Source organism: Chiroxiphia lanceolata, chromosome 1 (genome assembly GCF_009829145.1).
Source record: "Chiroxiphia lanceolata isolate bChiLan1 chromosome 1, bChiLan1.pri, whole genome shotgun sequence".
NCBI classification, from domain to species: domain Eukaryota; kingdom Metazoa; phylum Chordata; class Aves; order Passeriformes; family Pipridae; genus Chiroxiphia; species Chiroxiphia lanceolata.
In genome coordinates, this window is record NC_045637.1 from 49,693,207 (window position 1) to 49,713,702 (window position 20,496).

General features: G+C 36.6%; 1 protein-coding gene across 1 annotated transcript in view; it reads right to left on the reverse strand.

The window, feature by feature from the left end:
• Nucleotides 1–138: 138 nt before the first annotated feature.
• YES1 (YES proto-oncogene 1, Src family tyrosine kinase) overlaps nucleotides 139–20,496 on the reverse strand; it is a 50,163-nt gene continuing 29,805 nt past the window's right edge. The window contains exons 2-12 of the mRNA XM_032703686.1: nucleotides 16,330–16,602; nucleotides 12,112–12,211; nucleotides 10,940–11,038; nucleotides 7,865–7,968; nucleotides 7,520–7,669; nucleotides 7,147–7,302; nucleotides 6,711–6,890; nucleotides 4,344–4,420; nucleotides 3,866–4,019; nucleotides 3,192–3,323; nucleotides 139–2,427 (exon numbers count right to left, since the gene is read on the reverse strand). Coding sequence (XP_032559577.1) covers nucleotides 2,219–2,427; nucleotides 3,192–3,323; nucleotides 3,866–4,019; nucleotides 4,344–4,420; nucleotides 6,711–6,890; nucleotides 7,147–7,302; nucleotides 7,520–7,669; nucleotides 7,865–7,968; nucleotides 10,940–11,038; nucleotides 12,112–12,211; nucleotides 16,330–16,594 — 1,626 coding nt within the window. The 5' untranslated portion in view covers nucleotides 16,595–16,602 and the 3' untranslated portion in view covers nucleotides 139–2,218. The remainder of the gene's footprint in view (nucleotides 2,428–3,191; nucleotides 3,324–3,865; nucleotides 4,020–4,343; nucleotides 4,421–6,710; nucleotides 6,891–7,146; nucleotides 7,303–7,519; nucleotides 7,670–7,864; nucleotides 7,969–10,939; nucleotides 11,039–12,111; nucleotides 12,212–16,329; nucleotides 16,603–20,496) is intronic.

Consider the following 20,496-nt stretch of genomic DNA (forward strand, 5'->3'; position numbering starts at 1 on the left):
AAAGTACATTAAAACAATTTACAGAGGATAAAAAAGACCTCATGAAGGTTTTACTCCCCTCCCTTTCCCCTCAATATGAAGGCTACTCTGCTTTTGTCCCCCTCCCACCTTCTCCCCTCCCCACCCTAAATAAGCAGATGCAATCAAGGAGAAGTTTATTTTGAACCAATTCTGCAAAACAGTTCAACAATGCCATACTTTATAAAAATACTTAGTTACATAATTAAACTTATTACTATTTATATAAAAAGTGTGAATGTGAATTTTAAACTCTGTTAGGGTAAGAACCACATCAAGGTCTTCAGGTGAAACAAATAAATTTTCATAAACATACAAACTCTTTTGGAGAAGTTTTATAATACACAACCATTTACAAGAACACGTTCATTAAGTTAGTGTTTTATTCCTTTACTATACAAGTGTTATTACAATGAACTGTTCCATTCAGTAATCAAAAATCCATACAATGCCAGTGTCATTTTTGGCATTTCTTGTTATGACTGTAGTAATACATAAACTCATGATTGTGTTATTAATTTTAAAATATTTAGAAAAATTAAAATTTCATCATATTTTTGGGGTTTTTTGATTTTTTTTGTGTGTGTTTTTTTTATTTTTGTTTTTCTTACATAAAGCCCTTTTAAAATTTGATAACCACAGATGTACAGTTGATGAGCGATGATGAGGGAAAATGAAAAATGATGGCACTGTTCTTACACAGATCTGTTTGGTAGCTGGATTCAATGTAGTGTAAACCCATGAAGAATGCTTAGTACCAGAACTGTATTACCAGCTTTTCTGAAATTCATTTGTTGGATAGCTTTACAATGATAATATGAATTCCAACCTGGTAGCTAAGTAAGAGTTTAGCATTTCAAAATTAAGCTTGATCAGAAATTCAAGAACCTCATGCAACTTGCTGAGTAAAAGACATGACGTTATTGCTTGATATGTCAGTAGCCAAGGAAAGTAAATCTAGATGTAGTGTCAGCTGGGCTGAATGCCAGCAAATTTCATTATTTGGATAGTATTAAATATATTTTATACCTTTAGTTTTTAAACTTTCACATTTTCTTTTGCTTTTTTTTAGTTAAATAATTCTGTAGGAAGGGCAGAAGTAGGAAGAGCAACTGTGTGTGTCTTAATAGTCAAGAAAAGCAAAAGTGCAATCAAATCCCTGAACTAGTGACAGATAACATTTGTGGCACCCACCCTTGTTAACACAAAAAAGCCACATACAACAGTACCAAACTTGTCTCTCAAAAAGGACTAAAGAGTGGTCATTTACCAGCTTCAGTCTTGCTTTCCTGGTGAGCTTTGTTCAGGTAGTCTTCCCATACAAAAGCTTGCTGTTGGATTGGAGCTTAGAAGATTAAAGGCCTTCCCCCCCTGATTGTATTACATAGCTTCAAGTTCAAATATCATCATACTTTATCAACACAGTTTTATAAAATATTACCTCATTTTCTAGTTACCTTCATTATTCTTAATTAGTTATGCAGAAAGAAAAAAGAAAAACCTCTCATGCTACTTTCCAGTTATATTAATACAGGTATTAACACAGTGCATTATGCTCTCTAATTTCACTATTGAGGCCTACCTTTTAGATCACATTTCTCATTCACTGTTCCAATTTCTCTTTTAACCTGCCTACCCTAATTAAGTCCATGCAAGAGGAAGCTTAAATATCAAGACTATATATCAAATACAGTTGTACCATCTCTTTTTTGAGGTGGGGGTGGGGGGCACACACATGTATTTTTAAACACAGGGAGTTTTACAGAACTGGAATAGAATTGCTTGGTCCCACAAAGTTCTTCTGCTTTAAAAATGCCTTATCCCAAGGTGACTAATTCCAGACAATTCCCTCTTTAGTAGAATGATTAGCAAATGTTGGGAAAATAAAGGATTTGAAACATTGGTTTTTCTGCTATTGTTCACACCAACACTCATTTTTCTGCCCCTTGTTTTCATTAAGCTTCCTTTGGACCCTGAAAATAAGTTGGGAAAGAGGAAAAAATAAAAACATGTCATTGGTAAATTAGAGTATAACACTTCAAAAGTGGTTTTGTGCAACTGCATTATGAAATTCCAGTTTGCCATAAAGAGCATGCAAAGTAGCGAAGATTTTCTTTCCTGTGATTCCTTAGAGACTTCAGGAATCCTTTGCAAGTCTTTTACATTTGGCAGATTTGTGCATGTTATATAGACTGTTGGCTTATAAATTGTCTCCAGGCTGGTACTGTGGTTCTGTAGCAGTAAAGTAGTCCTCCAAGAAAGACTGTATATATTCAAATGTTGGTCTCTCATCAGGGTCTTTCTTCCAACACAGTTTCATTAACTCATGGAGAGACTCTGGGCAGCCTTGTGGACAAGGCATCCTATATCCACGTTCCACTTGTTCCAGAACCTCTCGATTCACCATCCCTAAAAGGAAAGCATTTTAACTCTGAATGACACTATGCAAAGAACAGTTTCCCAAAGTTTTAAAAGTGTCTCTCCAGCTGCCATACATGTGGATCTACCAGAACAGAACTTTTAATGAACACACTTTATAATGAATGAATTTTTTACATTGTGCATTAAATACATTTTCTGAAAATTATTTCAGTACACTGTTAATTCCTCAACACCTGATCCTTCTTCCATATGTATGCTTTCTCACTTTCCTACTGCCTTGAACCTATCCTTTCAAAAAGGAGACTCAAGCACAAATACCTTCTGTCTGTCTTAGGTTCCATTCAAAGACCACTTAATTTGAAATCAGGCTATATACCTAACAGAACTGCCTTACAAATTGCAGTCACAGCAAAATATCTATTGAAATATATTTAGTTTCAAAAACTGGTTTAGTGGGTTCAGTTTACTGATGCTCACTGTAGCCTGGGAAAATGTCAAAAGTAGAAATATCATGAACACACAGATAGGAAAACATAAGGATATACCCACTAATTTGAAACAAACTATCAGTCACATATACAAATGCTATTATCTTAAAGCACTTTAAAAGATATGTGATAGTTAATCTGCATGTAAAACAAAGTAGCTTTGTGAACAAAGGAACCAGTGAGGTGTGACTAAGTTTTTGTGTCTGCTTCTGAACTGTGGACTCTGAATGAAGGCAAAAAGGTAACTTCGGAAGCATACAATACAACAAAGGAAAGAAAAATCTATTAAACTTTTCCTTTTACCTGGATATGGCACTCTCCCCTTTGTCACCAGCTCTGTCAGTAAAATTCCAAATGACCACACATCCGACTTGATTGTAAACCGACCATACAATGCTGCTTCTGGAGCAGTCCATTTAATTGGAAATTTAGCTCCTACAAACATTGGAAAGACAGATACTCAATTTTTCCCTTGCTAATGGGTAATTTGCTTACACTGCAAAATATTTAAAAAAGAACACTGAACTCAAAACATTTTTACATTTGCTTTATTGAGAAAAACTGAGGTGGTTTAGTATTTTAGTATTTCTCAAACTAGGGCAGCAACTACTGGCTACAATTTCTGGAAACACTGAAGACATCTGAGATTCTTAATTAAATAGGTTTCAAAAAGTGAACCTGATGAGCAATCTCTCTGGAATCTCATCTCTCTTCTGTAGCATGTTTTATCCCCCCAAAATAATTAAAAACACTTTTTGAGAACATAAACAAATTGCCAAGTAATTTTGAATAATAAAAAGTTTACTAGGATTGTACTTAGGTGAGGGGGTCACCTAAACACAGCTGTGAAAATCCACTTAAATGCAGAATCTTTATTCATGAAGACAGAATATACAGACATGTTCTGCTAAATGTAATAGTTCTCTGCCATTTGAAGGTAACAGGTCTTATTTATTCAGTAAATAAATCGGCCTTACCTTGTCTTGCAGTGTACTCATTGTCCTCTATTAACCTTGCTAAACCAAAGTCTGCTATTTTACACACAAGATTGTCTCCTACAAGAATGTTAGCTGCCCGGAGATCCCTGTGGATGTAGTTCATCCTTTCAATGTAAGCCATGCCATCAGCAATCTTAAAAGGAAAGTGTTATTAAAGGTTATTTTTCATGATGTTATGCATTTCTCCCAAGAATTAAGCTGTACCCCCTTATTTTAGCTTCATTCTCACTGTATAAGCATAGGAAATATAGCTTAGTAAGAGCTTGTGCCAGCACTGATTAGAGTGTGTCCAGCTATACAGTATCTGCTAATTGTGAACTAGACTGTTTCTTTTTTGACACATTACAAACCTACAACAGAAGGTGTAAGACAGAGCAGCATAAAATAGCCAGAGCATTCAATATTTATGTTTAGTTGATATCTCTTCTCTAAGCACAACATAGAGTTTTCTTAGTACCTGAGCAGCCATGTCGACCAGCTGTGGGAGTTTTAAGTATTTCCCTTCCCCTTCTTTAAGGAAGTCTAGCAAGCTGCCTGTAACAGATGACACATGGGGGGGGGAAGGAAAAAACCAAAAAATTAACTTGACCTGAAAACACAAATGAGATTTATTTCCTAGACATTATGATTGACACATTCATCTCATGAAATCTGTATTTGAAAATCCATCATTTACCAGAATACATAACTCAACGACCGTGCCTGAAGTTACCTTTGCGCTGATAACTAGTTAGAGCAGTTTTATCCAAGTATTTTGGAATCCACTTCAATAATTCAGCTAACTAATAAAACAGGCTGCTGCTTGATGATTATACAGAAATACATTAGAATTTTTCCAGTGTTGCTGGTATCAATGCTCTTCCTAGCTGGACTTCCTTCCACAGTGAGATTTACAATTACAGAACAAAAAACCTCTATCCCTTAAATTTTTCTGCCAGTCCCAATTATATACTAGAGAAACTATCCTGAAATTGTTGCTTTTATTCTGTTGCTTTTCTTCCTTACGGAGGAAAACAAAACTATCTTTAATTCTTTATAGTATATTATTTTCTCCCATTTATATAATGCAATTGTACCCAGAACATTACAACATAAGCAGTATCTGAAATCAGTTCCAAGGACCTGTGCTTCTTTGTAGACAGCAATCTTTATGTGTGCAGTATAGCTCTGTCTCTGACACAACAGCTTTCTCTACAGGTGCTATTATGCCATAAGATATAGGAACATGACCTTTTTCTAAGAAACTGGTGAAGACTGATAACCAATCAGTCTTGTCACAGTCAAAATTACAACAACAAAATTACAAGTGTGGTGATGGTGGGGAAAGAAACCACTCAATTGTGTATCCTGCAGTGGATTCATAGCAGTAACCATGAATTAAGATTCCTCCAACATGACTTTAGTGATTTGCTGTATTTTTGTATTGAAAGCAAAAATGTGGCAGGGCAGACCCACACTGCTGCTGCTGTTTGCTGTGTGTGTTTTTATTGGTTAATGAGCTCAAAGGACCAAAAAGGGACAAAGATTTCACACTGATCTCTAGTAACCTGTCCACACTGAAAAAAAAAATAGGGTACTCTGCAGTCCTTATCCACCTCTTTTCCTTGTAAAAGGATAAATATAAATATAAAAAAATTGTTCTACTAGCTTTCAAGTATGAACCACCAAAAAAGCTTTATGGGTTTTTTGTAAAATGTGAGAAGTTTGTCAAATGAAAACAGTGAACAGAAACTTCCAATGGCATTTTGAATCCATAATTTAGACAAATGTACAAGTATTTTTCCAATTCATTAATAAATACTGCTTTTGCAAGGTAACCAGTTCTGGTATTAAACCTTGCTTTTCCTTAGACAGACAGTTATAAATATTTGTTTTCCTGATTGCCTTTTTAAAACCTGATTTTTGAACAATGAAAGCAGATTTTGCATGGCAGCTTTAGATCTGACAGAGATACTGTCTAGTGTTATTTGGGAATAACAACAATGCAGAAGGAATTTTTTAGATTTTCTATTCCCATCTACCTTTTCAAACGTACAGCCCTTTAAAAACCCCATCAAAACAGGAAAAAACGAAAAACACATATGTATGGCACAGTACTGAACACAACTAGCCACTCTCTTGGACTTAAACATCGCTTTTGTATCTTACGAGGATAGCAAAATTTCTCCGTGAGTTGAACAGAAGTCTGCATTTTATAAAAAATGGAAAAATTGACTTGAAAATCTGCTGCTTCTTAACACTAATATCCTTATGATGTTTATTTCTACATTTGGCCTAAATCTCTAAATCTGTGTTTCAGCTGCAGGGGGAGGGGGAAATGATATAGAGCAAGGGAAGAAGGATGAAAGACTGAACACAAGGAGATAAAGGAGGGAGTCTGGGAAAAAAACCCTCAACCTTTTTAAAATTTACTATTACACTGCTGGAAAAGAAACACTAAAAAAATCCGAAAGCCCAGTGTACTCTGTTGTGAGCATAACTTGTCTGCAGGCATAATGATATGATGATATAATTACATTCCCAGCTATACCATCCAATTTAAATGTGACAGGCAGTATACACAAAAATGAGGAGAAAAAACCCCCCAATCTTGTACTTGGAAGATTACCAAGGGTGACACAGATGTGCAGAAAAAATCATGCAACCACCCACGATCTAAATCAGAACTGCTTCAAGTAGGTCAAGCGTTACTCATTTTAATTTAATCAAAATTAACACTTATACTCCAGTCAGCTTAAACCTAACATTAATTAAACATTTAATTTACTGCTGAGGTCTTAAATAATCTTTTAAACATGGTACCTCTAACTATTCTGTCACACACCTTTTGTCATGAATTCAGTGACGATGTAGATTGGTTCCTCAGAAACAACTGCATACAGTGGAACAAGTTTGTCGTGTCGTAATTTCTTCATGATCTGAGCCTCCTGCAGGAAAGCTTCTGGCATCATTGTACCAGGTTTTAGTGTCTTGATTGCTACTTTTGTGGTTCCATTCCATGTTCCTAAAGTAACAAATCAGGTTTTATTCTCCACTATAACACTGAACAGATTTTCTGCTTCTGTTTTCTTAGCTAACAGAATAATTATAAATGAAACTATACTGAATATTAATTTTAGTGTTATATGCCTGATCATAACTGGTACTTTTTCCCTTCATTTCATTATGATATTACCTTTTCAGATCTTGATACTGATTTACCTAAAATACTATTAAAACATTCACAGGAAAAACTGAAAGGTGTCACATTAAGCTCTTACCCATCCATACTTCACCAAAACATCCTTGGCCCAACTTAACTTCCAGCCTCAAGGATTCTCTAGGAATCTCCCAGGCATCTTTTGCTAGTCCCTGTGTTTGTGGTTTCACAGTGGGACACACAGTCGTTAGCTTATGACACAGCCCATCGGCATGTTCTGGAAAACAGAAAAAATAAGCTTCATAGTTAAGCAGGGGGTAAGACTGTAACGGAAGAAACATCTTAATGTTGATAAAAAGAACCAGTCCATTTACTGTTTGTTGAAATCAAAAAGAAAATTTTATAGTTTTGGTTTTAAATATAAGCTACATATGCAGTCCTTCTTCCTCACAATAGGCACAAGGCAGCATCGGAACACTGTAACTTGGGCTTACCTCTGTAGTGTTTCACCAACTTCTGTAGAGATTCAAATTGTGCTCTGGTTGTGATATAGTATCCACCATTGTCAAGTTTTCTGATTTTGTAGTGTTTCACATTATCACCTCTGACCTCATCCCAGTCACGTATGGAAAGGGAATAAGCACCTAGGAAACAAGTTACACCTGGTTCTTCACCAAAATTTAAAAACATATTTAACTTATCCACACAAGTGTCATTATACACACACATGTCCACAAACATACATGACATGTGACAGGCATAAAAATGTTCATTATGCCCACCTTGGTGGGGGGGAGGAGGGAATGGGAGAGAGAAATGATACACAGACATATACATACCTTTAGTGGTTTCACTCTCTCTGACTAAGAAAATACCACGCTGGTTCCCAGGATTTAAAAGTAGCCTTTCTGCATCCTTCCTGCCCATCTTACCAAAATACCACCTAGAAAATTTTAAAGGAAACTTATAAGTAAAAGCTTCCTATTCTTTGGTACTCATATAACAAAAGGTTTGGAAATCTCAAGCATTGACTGGACCACTAATACCCCAAAGCAGATACAGATCAACAGAAGTAACGACATCCATATGATCACAAGATTAAGATGACCTATTTCTATATGACTCTCATTTCTGTTGTTTGCAAAATACATGTAAAGAGGACTGTATCTGCAAATACTATGGTTTTCTGGTGGTTTGACAATGGACATCAACTGTACTTACATTGAAAGTAACACCCTCTTCTGGCTAAGTTTATAGGTCAGGCTGAATCAGACGACCCTCTTTGGCAGAACTCTCAAAACACTGCAACAGCTGAAACCACCTTCTCTAAGAACATAAAGCCTCTTCTCCCTAAGAGGCTTAATGTTAGAAAACAGTATTTAATGCAAAGTGGGTGTGCGTAAATATCACTGGATCACAGGTGCATTCTGGTTGGAAGGGGCTCTTGGGAGGTCTCTGGTCCAGTCTCTTGCTGCAAGCAGGGTCAGCAGTGAAATCAGAGCTGGTTGCTCAGGATGTTATCCACTTCAGGTTTGAAAACCTCGAAGGACGAACTGCCAACCTGGGCAACCTGTACTCCTTCCTGGCTGTTCTCAGGATTAAAAGGTTTCTTATATCCAATTGGAAACACTTCTGTTTCAATTTCTGTTGCCTCCTGTCCTTCATTACCTCAGTATATGATTCTACTGATCATTTAGAAACACACCTATTATAGGTATCATTTACTTCTCTATGAGTAACACTCCATTTTGCTGAATCATCCTGATACTAAAAATTATGTAGATATCTTAAAAGACCTGCATTTTTTCTTGCCTTAAGTTCTTTCACAAAAGGAATTTCTTATATGCTCCCACAGTGTGCTCATCATGATGAATACATCGTGATGCACTGTCCTCAACCAGTGATAATTTTAAGGTCCGTCTTCATATGAACACCCAGACATTGAAAAAACACTTATTTCTAACTACATTTTATTTTGATTATGTGCCTCAGAAGACACAAAGTGATGCAAAGTGTAAATTTCAGACATTTCTATTTGTCCCCATCTTAGCATCAAGCAAATCTGGCTTCACGAGTGATGGGAAATAGTATTGGAGACTGCTGAAAAACAATGACTTTGTGGGTGAAATATCACTTTGCTGGCCTGTGAACAGAATGGCCTGTGCAATCTCTGGGGAATTTGAAACTTATTCTTACATTTTGTTGTATTTGCAGTTTGACTGTTTAAGCAGATGTGCAAAGCTAGAAATGGATAGGAGGGTGTGCATGCTTGAGACAATTTGGATGTAACCTATAATCTTACTGAGCCCTAGTTAGTGATTTCACATGAAAATGCCTCTTCCCCAGGCTACTACAACAATTTATAAACTATATTGTGAAGTGCTTTTTATTTTTAATTACCTATGAAATAATGGCAGGGTTTCATTGTTGTTTTTATTGCCATTAAACATTTCTATTATGGTGTAATTCAAAAGACACATGAATAAGATGGATCCTGTCACAAGTAGGATTTCTGATATAAATGGAATATATATCCTTCGGTCTTAGAAAGGGCTGCTTAAAGAAAATCCTAGCATCTTGGGGCTCTATATTACTTTTGCACTTGTAACTCCAATTGCAGTCACAAGATAAAACCTGTAAACACGATCAAAGCACAGGGCTAACCAACTCTAAAGCAAATGAACAGTATTCCAAATGCTGTGGTGATCTTTATTAAAATTAACACTGGTTCTTTAAAACAGTCAGTTTTAAAAAGCTTCCTTCCTTATTAATCACCCTTCACTCTCACCTCTAGTCATCACAAACCTATGACAAATCTCACCACTCTGTTCTGCCAATCTTTAGGAGCCACGGTTTCTTTGCAAAAGGCTATAATTTCCATTTTACCACCACCACTGTTGTGATGACACTATACTTTTATTGCATAATTAAAAAAAACCCCTCAACGTCTAAAAAAAAAAAAATTAAGAAAAAGATAGTAATTTTAAACCCAGATGAAACTCAAGAGTGTAGAATAACACTGCAGCTTTGATGCAATCACTTTTTAATAGCAAAGAGCCAAGTGACAGCAGCAGCAACATGCTAAAATCTCAGCTTGAGATTCAGGAAACATCTTGAAAATCAGGCACTTTTCCCAGAAGTGCAGTAGCAAGCAGAGAAGTGCACAGATCACGTATCAGGGAACTGCTTATTGGCAGTACCATGCCTGTATATTGAAGCAAGAGCTGCAGAACTTTATATTTCTAGTACAACAAATACAATCCCTTGGAACAAGCATAACCTGAAACGGTACTCCAACTCACAGTTCCCACAGTCACTTTATGTGATTCTGTAAGCTCTCTGGGATCTTTGTTTGCAAATAAATGTAGAAAGTACTGGCACACAAAGCAATATAATCTTCCAAATTCATCTTAGGGTACCAAACAATTTTGTCACCAAAAAGTTATTATAGATTAATAGATTAGGAATAACTGTGAAACAAATGTTATTTTAGAATGTAAGATTAGGTGATACCAAGGATATAGGTGATGTTGAATCAGGGTTTGGCAAGCAAAAATAAGGATAAAAATGTAGAGTTGATGGTGTGTGAACTGTTCAACTAAATCCCATTCATTTTTGCTTTATGTGGTATGCAATGCATGTACTCCAATTCTTACCTCTGCTGCATTCTCCTATCATTTTTCCTTTAGCCCCAAGTACAGCAAACAGGCATAAAACATCTGCATGAGTGTCCACCTCACACTTACTAATAATTATACCTTTGACATAATCCAAGTAGCATTGCTATTCTTTAATTAGTAGTATTCTCCTACTTTATCCTAAAATGTTACATATACTGAATTAAAGGAATAGTATCACAGGGTACAAAGTGCAGAATGAATAATAAGAACGGATTGACAGGATACAAGTCTTACTCTTCTGCTTGAATGGAGTCTGCAGGAGCTACATAATTGCTTGGGATGTAGCCTGTTTTTCCTGTAGCAATGGATCTTGCTTCCCACCAGTCTCCTTCCCTGTAATAAAACATCAGTTACCTCTTCCACATATAAACAATGCATAATTCCCTGGCACCTGTAGTCACATACAAAAGGCAGGTAAATTTAGGTAACATGTTATTTTAATTATGAAGGCATCTAAACCATTTTGTACTGCAGTTACGTGCATGCTCTTATGTTCTAAGCAACATTAGTGCCTCTTAGCAGAATTTCATATTTTAAAGATTTGGGGCTTTTTTTTTGGTTAGGTTGTTTTGGTTTTTTTTAAATGTAAAACCAAAATGTTTTATGGCAGAGATGTGTAAATGAACTTCCCAGTTCTCTAGTCTTCATCTGCCTCTCCAGGTCGTTCTGCCTGTATGCTGACAGCAGTAAAGGACAGGAAGCCAGCTAATAAAATTAAGAGAACTGAACAAATGAAAACTGCTACATGTATGAATTAGAATTATTACAGCACCAAAAAGTTGTGTGTAAGGAAACCTCCAAAGCAGACAAATTACTTTCTCTTCACTAGACTTCTAGAAATCAGACTGTAATGCAGTAATCCTGTTGCAACTGAACATCAATCTACTCATAAACTATCTGCACATGAGTTTACTGTGGAGGCCAGCTAGATGCAATTCCATGTTGAGATGTCCCTGGTACAGGACACTCGCCTCTGGAATTTGCAGTGCGGAGGTGCCAACTGTGCCCACCTCCCATGAAATCTGGAATCCTGTCAGAGGGTATCTGCATGGTGCAGAGTCTGGGATGGAACAGTGCACATCTCCACCTTTTCTGCCCTGAAGGGGGTGGCTGTGCCTTCCTGGGGCAGAGAGTGGGAGGGAGTCACCCAATCACCAGAGGACAGGCCTGGGGCTGCGCCAGTCGCTACAGTTCTACATCTGCACCCAAATCTTGATCTCAGCGCAATTATTGTCTTAGCTGTATAAATATTTTAACCCCATGCAAGTTGAATATTGCATGCCTTCAAGAAAAGAAGAACAAAATCAATCTACTCTTCACTGAAATAGGATACATAGATTTCAAGAAGAGTTGAGGATCTAATTATTCCCAACAACCATGTGAAGAGTGTGAATGAGAACACTTACGTGTTATTTATTATTTGGAACCGTTCACCTTTCTTAAATGAAAGGTCATCTGTAGTTCTAGCTTCATAGTCATATAAGGCCACAAATACAGTAACACCACCTTAGGAAAAATAAAAAAAATACCATATGATATAGCATTAATGTTGCAACACTTGATTTAAGGACTTAAGAAACAACTCATCAATTTAGATTTGAAAGCAACTAAACACTCTGGGTTGTATCTCATCTTGGAAGACGGATTAATAATCTGCTAATTTTTTAAAATGGAGCAATGCCTATAAACAGACATCCTAAAAACATGCTTCCACACCAAAAAAGGCCACTAGATACATCGCTGAAACTACACTAATAATTACAGCACTTATATACAGAAACCTGCATGACATATCAGCGGTAAAAAAATCCCCTAGTTTCTTTATTAGGCTTGTTTCTTGTTAAGAAATGCAATTTCCACGACACCACAATGGTGAACCATCGGCCAATAATTTTTACAGAAGTAGTTTCCTGATGAACTTAGCTATAAATAACTGATGTGTTCCCAACTTTCTGAGGTTACACATTAAAATCTACTCAAGGAACTGAACCAGAAAAAAAATTATTCTTGTAGGGTACAAAGACATTTCTCTGCTTTAGGACTAACTATTTTTTTAATTCCCCAGCCGTGAAACAGACTCTTGCTGAGGACGATACATCAGTGCATTACTCTAGAGAACAAGGACCAAGACAGGTCACAGGAGGAACAGCTGTGCTCCACCAACCCTGTGGGATTTGCTTCCCCATCCCACTTCTGGTATAGGGCACGTTGTTGAACGTGTCCCACAAACCGGACAGATGTGAGAGAGATGGATGGTAGGAAGAATCCTACATTGACTGGTAGGAAAATTTTTTCTACACTTCAAAGAACTAATCTACAAAACTGGGCTAAAAGAAGAAGAGGGAAAGGAGACCAGGCTACTTGAGATGCACAAGCTACTGTAACTAGGAGAAAGTTAAATAGAAAACTGCAAATGGACAATTCAAAAAGACTTTTTAAGCTCCTGAAATGCTATTTAACAGTCTAATGGACATTTAAGAAGCCTGATGATAGTCCAAGCAATAACTTATTTTTAAATGTATAATACTATATCTCTAATATGCACCAGGACATATACGGAAGTCCACCAACAGAAACATGTTGCACCTAATTTTAGATCTTACAATTAACATGATCTGAAAGGAAGAATACATAATGCAACAGGGATAGTCTATATCTAATATTCTTTTGCAATGTAGACTTTTTGATGCAAGAGCTCCTAATCCCTTAAATATTTTCATTTGATTTGGAGTCTTCCTGTGATTACAGTCTCTCAGCAGGCCTCAGCTGGAAATGAATTTACAGTTCCTCTAGGAGAAACAGAACAAAATCCCCACAGGAGGTTAGAGTAATTGAGGTGTTTTTTTTTAAGTGTGATTTATGAACTGAGAATGAATGAAAATATTCCCTAGAAGTTAACAGCTCCTAACTTAGGTTAAAAATCAACATAGCTCTACCAATTTTCACCTGTATTACTACATTATTACATTATTTTGATGACACAAACTTCTACCTGGAGCAAGAAAATTGTGGGGACACATACCACATTCAAACAAACAGAAAGCAAACGTTATGGAAATAAACCATCCCCAGGGACATCTTCAGCAGATGAAAAAAAAATCAATACCCTCAAGCCACAATATCACAAAAGTTTTTAACTGCATATAAAGAAATTGGGAGACTCCATGAACCTCAAAACACTTCAGCTACCTTAAAACCTCTTTTTGTTCTTACTCGCAAGTGTTATTTATTTCATGACAACGAATAATAAAATACTTAAGGAGAGCAGCGTCAGCACAGAATGTTTTAAGCAAAGATACTGTCAAATTATTTTAAGTCTCCTGCAGCTGTTTTCTTTGTGAATCACTGTGAGGTGATCTAGTTTAGCTGTTTAAGTTATCTGTGACCACAAGACTTCCCTTAAAGGTTTTCCTTTCTTTAGGTCAGTATTCCCACCCTCTAAACTATGACTGGTTTTGGGGAGAAGACTTTACCTTCTTGTTTAGCATGAGGATTTCAGAGCACTAGTACTTACATAGCTTCATGGAAGGCAAGAACAGCAGTCCATTTTTCTGTTTTGATTTTCAGTAATATTGTATAAATTCAAAGTATCTGATGACTGAGAATGTGTAATACAGAAGCAGTGTGACTAACTCAGATTTCTTCTCCTTTTCTGCTCTAGAGGAATAAAAGATGGCTCAACTCTTTTAAGCCTCACTACAGTCCACGATGACAACCATATCATCCTATTGTCACACATCACTGATCAACTGGATAAGTACTACTGACACTTACATCCTGTTTGACAAGCCCATCTATTCTCCTCTCTTGCGAAGCGAAGGGCAACAGAATGTTGCCAGTGTTTTATTCATCACAAATACAAAAAGCTTACAGCCAGATGAAGGTTGTCATCTCATTCAACTCACAAAACCACCCAATTTTGGTGTTCGGTACATTCAGTATTGAAAATCAGTACTGAATGTACCAAATAATTGTTACTACAATTTTATTTATTTAAAAAGTGTGTTTGTTTGAGGATAGGCTAGTTTTACAGAACAAGGAGGAATAATTTCATATGCAATATCATTTTACCTAATTGAAAAACAGTGGGAGCGTTCACACAAATCAGCCTGCCTGCTGATATTGAATTTCACACTGATGAGATGTTAGACTCTCTTTTCATGAGAAATTTCTCTTGTTGAGTCTGCTTAAAGATATAACATGCTTAACTACCAGCAGGAACAGGAACAGGCAAGGGAACACCCCTTCTGGTCTGTGCAGCAAAGGCTTTGTGCTACGTGGGAGGGGCTTTTATATACCTGATGTCTGGTAAAGCCCAAAAGTGCCTACACACACTGCTGGAGGTTCCCACATGAACTAAGAACCAGATCTAGTAAAAAAGAATACACTTAGGTTCTTGGAGGAGATGAGTACAATAAACTTCCCTCAGTAGAGCTAATAAATATAAAGAAGTGCTGCCCTTATTTAATTTCTTTATATGTTCATCCAAAATGGAGATTCAGAGCTGACTCATAAATTTTGAGACAGGCTAGATGCTCATTTTAATTATTTGGTTTTTAATGAATTCCAAAGAAAAGGAATATGAGGTCACCATTACCTGACAATTCATATTTGGTTTCTGAATTGCTTAATGTCAAGGTCAGAGTGGGTTTTCATGGATCTCAAATTTCTTGTGTTTAAAAGACTTTAAATGCCACCGTAACAAAGGAAACATTTAAGCACTGTAATTGTGCCAACATTAGAGGTTTGTGGGAAAACTAGAAATAGTCTAATAAGAAATTATTTACTCTGTTTTGTGAAGTCTGTTCAAAGCTTCTAGAATAAATTAGTGTTTCTTTCTTGTCTCTCTCTCAAAAAAAGAATAAATCACAGCTTCCTCTCAAAAATATCCATCAAAACTATGAAATTAGCCATGTGCACAAAATCAATATTTTTTGTAATAAAGTTTTAAGATTTTGATGTAAAGGTGGGTTTATAACATCAAGATGTGCATGCTGCTTTAAAATGTTGTATCTTCTATATCTCAGTCAAGAAGGTCTCTGTGCCTTGCAAATTCTATTTTTACATTTTCAATTTTGGTTTTCATATGACCACCAACAATGAGATTTCTGCTCTTTTGTTTCACACATGTTGTTTATATAGTAGAATATACTGCATATCCTGCTTAGCTTTATAAATAAACAGATTCAATGTTGTATTAATATAACTCACAGCTAATCAAGCCTGAAACCCAGTTTAAAATATCAATTTCCTGAATCTGAAGTGTTTTTTATTTTGTACCTCTCTCCAAGTTTAAAGCCATTATCCCATCTCCTACATTCAACAGCTTAGAACTTCTAACACAATTTCATCAATTCCCATTATTGTCTTTAATAAGTCTCAAATTTCTCTGTGCTGCCATCCTAATTACCACCACAAAAAATAAAAAGCCTAAATACCAAAGCCTCAAGCCCCAGGCACCCAGACTGAATTATTATCTAGCAATAAAGATATTGAAAATCAGAAATCTGTAAAAGGTAATTTATTGCAATTTATCTCCATGTGTCATAGTATTTTTTGACTATGACTCTCAAGCTGCTATAATAACAAATAATAATGATAGCATTATTTTATGTAACACTCACCTGTTAAAGTACTAGGATATGGACTTGGCACAGCTGAAAATGAAGATGATGCTCCTCCAAAGGGTGTCATTCCTGAAGGCCCTCCAAAAGGAGTCATGGAATGACTATTAAAATTAACTGCTGATCCCTTTATTGACGGTGACTGTGTTGCTTGGCTGGAGTCTGATCCATAATGACTGACATGGGAAATGACAGGTTCTGGAGCATTTTCAGTTCTATATTTCATGGCTGGACCTTTACCTTCTTTGCTTTTAATGCACCCCATGGTTGCTTCTGTGAGAAGAAGACATAAAAAAAAAAAAAAAGAGTTCATGTTGTGTCTTTTGATAGCTAACACAGGAGATCCCAAAAAGTTACCCTGAATGCTAGTTTATTCCTGTTAAACTACATGCAGAGTGTAAACTCTGATGAAAAGTGTTCTGGAATAAAATCTAAGCCATTACCAGACTAGAGAAGCCCTAATTATTTTCCCTTACAACGTCACATATTAACAGCACATTTGAATCATTCTTCATTCCAGTTTCTTGGTGGACTGCAAATGGTAACAAATTAAAAAAAGGGGGAAAAACAAAAATGAGGGAATCAGGGAACAGACGAGGAAAAGACACGGAAGGCTTCTCTTGCATGGTGGAGGGTGAAACAGATATGACAAATCCAGTTATACAAAGCAAATCCAAAGCAATCATACAAAGAAAACAAGTGAGGCATTCCTGCTTTCTTTTTTAAGTACAAATAACATCTTTAAAGATAGAGAGAACCTTTCATCCATTGCCAGCCCCCCAAATACAGCTCACAAACAAATCTGGAATATCCACTGCCAAAGGACAGGGTTAAGCTTTAGAGTGTAACTAGAAGTATAAAACAAATTAGAAGAGTAATTACAACATCCACAAGGGTTTAGAAATAGAACTGTGCCCAGACAGGTGACAATTTATCGCCCCGTTTGCCCAGGATTGCCACCAGCTCCCACTACAGGCAGACTGTGCCAGAGCTGTTTACTATGGGGACACCTATAACCTGCTGATGGAGAGAATCAGAGAGGAGACCTGTCGCCAGCAATTAACATGACTCAGCCTTAAGAAGTCACCACCTGCCATTTATCAGGTGGTGAAAACTGGTAGCAGGCATTTTCCGGCTTACCCCAGCTGGGAAACAAATCAGCAAGAAAACAGGAGTGTCTATTAGATGCAGAACTAGTGTGGCATTAGAATTCCTGTATTCTTCATGGTGGGAGTTAAAAATCTCCTTTAACTTCAAAAGTAGAAACCTCCACAAAGAGGAAATCAACTGCTCCACATTCTCTAATGAATCAATTAAAAAAAATAAACAGTAGGAGTTCAAAACCACGAAATCCACATCTTTTGATAACTACAATAACAATTTCATGGATTCTAACTAACAATTAAGGAAACACAATGTTTCTCGTTGTATGTCTAATTATTCTTTTCCTTTTCAATTTCTCTTACCTTGTTAACTATTAGACACAGAAATACGGAACAAAGTAAATCTTACTTAAACAAATACTGCCTTAATATAGTCAAACTGAGAGAAATCAATAGCCTCCATATAACTAACCATTACAATATTAAAGATACTGTAATTTCTGCAAGAACCATGAATCAGTGTTCCTGGAAAGAACAAGGTCCATAGCCAGTGAAACACCATATGAAATTTACTGCTCAAAAAGATTAAGTATTTCATTTAGGGGCTGTCATTTCAGCCCCTAACACTGCAACATAACTGATGCAGAAACAAGCAGCAATTTTACAACTTGTATTTGAGAGTTTTCCACAGAATACTGAATCATCACAAAAGCACACCTTTTCAATTTTTTCTTTACTTATACTATTATTGCCAACTTATTAACTGTGAACAAACATCAGTAGAGCACGGCTCAAATACATGTATAAGAAATATAATGCGTCTAAATACCCTACAAAAAATGCCTTACCATCTGCAGTAGAAAAGCTAGTTATTAATTCACAATAGAAGTCAAACACCCAGAATCATATCCGTTTAACATCCCTACCACTGCAAAAGACATCGTAATCCAAACCACTTTCTTTTGGCCGTGTAGCTGCCTATTGTGAATTTTTGCCTTCCTCTGAGGCCTATTTCTTTGATTCTTTATAAAAAACTGCAGTCAATGTTTTCTGCTAGCATTGAATAAAAACCCACTCACCTTTGCAAAAATGTCTTTGCTAATAGCACTGATTCCTTGCTTTCGGGTGGAAGTTAAGCACACAATTTAAAAGTGCAGCACACTACTTACGTTAATCAAGTAGATTAAAAGGGAAATATATACACATTTGTACGACAAACTGTCCACCACAAATATTTTTCCTCCCTTAATTCTGGCATTTGGTTAACTTGCAACAGGCGGATAAGACCTCAAGTTTAAAAAAACAAAACAAACAAACAAAGAAAAAAAGATAGTAATTTACCAAGTCCGGTAAAATTGTTGGATGTTGCCCAAGGAATTGCTGATTTGAGCAAATGGCTGGCGACAAGACTAGGCTGTACTGCAGTTATAACTATTATCACCCACATGTGCTCACCCACTTAAGCCGTGGTTAGCAGCAAGAAGTTACTACTGGAATACTTGAGTGTCACAGAGAAAAGCCCTTAAGTTGAAGACCTGAATTCATTCTAGAAAAACAGCATCTCCTCTGCCTCTCCCCTCCCCAGCCACTTCACTGTTAAGGTAATCTTCTTTAAGGGGTTAAAGAGATTAACAACAGAGATTCACAACAGAGATTCAATCAGCACTTCAAAGAGAAAGACTTTCAGAAATAAGCAGACAAAAATGTAAATGTTCTACTTTTATAACTGCATACCTATGAAACAAAATTAAGCAAGCAAACTCCTCAGCTTCTGAAAGTGATAAACATAGACACGAACTGCTGTAAAATACTGTGCATGCATTTGTGAGGAGGAATTAAAGGCATGAGGGGAGAGAAGAAGGCATAAACCAAGAGTGAGTAGTAAAGAAAAAATGATTGCCCACTCTATGGGGGGAAAAACCCAACGACTTAGTACTGTTTAGTCTTGTAATAAATTACTGGATAAAGAACAAAAAATCCCTAAGCAGCTGGTGTGCAACATTGGATTTGATTATTCTGGTACTTCATTTGTTATCAACAATGCATACAACTGAAATAACTTCACTAGTATATTTATCAATCTTTGCCTGACCAGTAACAAAATATTAAGGAATACAATTCTATCATAAAATTCATGGCTCTCTTTCTGAAGCATTGAACTCTGTTTAGAAATAGATTCAGATCAGAATGTTTGCTCTGTAGAGGTACATATATTCAAAGAAACACTGGCCCAAGGTATGTTATTCACAAGCCACCAATTTCCCGTTAGTTAAATCATTATTTTAGAGGAGACTGGTGTCTGAAGCAATCTACTTGAGTAACTTCAGTAGCTTGTTTTTTCTTTGGAAGAAATATTCACCTATTGGCCTGATCACTATACCCACACGTTTTGGGCGAGGGAAGGGTGGAGGTCTATCAGGAAACTATGTTCAAAAAGGCATGAACTACAAGCCCAGCTGTCTTATCTGCTCTCTAGATGAAAACAAACCTATGCTAGAATGTTTGCAAGAAATAAGAGAAGCTAAAACGATTATTGTAGGGACAGTGAAGGTGTGGTAGTTTGGTCTGGGCCTTCCTTGGTGACCGGTTTGTAACCAAGGAAAGGCCCAGATTTACCCAGTATTCCCTACAATTTTTACATAAGCCAGACTATAAGAAGAAAGGAGGGAAGGCCTTCGTTCTCTTTCCTTCCGGCGGCTTGGAGGTGCAGGTTCCCTGCTGTTGAGTCTGCCGTGTTGGGGAGCGAGGCCTGGTGAGGCCTTGTCGACCTTGGGAGGCGGAGGTTGCCAGCGATCGTTCCAGAGCAACTCTCGGTTGTCCCAAGGAGAGTAGTGAGATATTTCTTTGCTAAATCTTTTAGTGGATAGATATTGGGCTACTAATTGGGATATATATATATATATATTTTATTTTGGTTTTGTTCCTTTTCCCTTCCCCCTTCCCTTTCCCTTGTGAAATTGTATATATTTAAATTGTATATAACTGTAACATAAGTGTAAATATATTTATATATATCACTTTAGCTGTCTCTCTCTCGTTTTGGGTTTTTCTTAGTTGTTTTTCT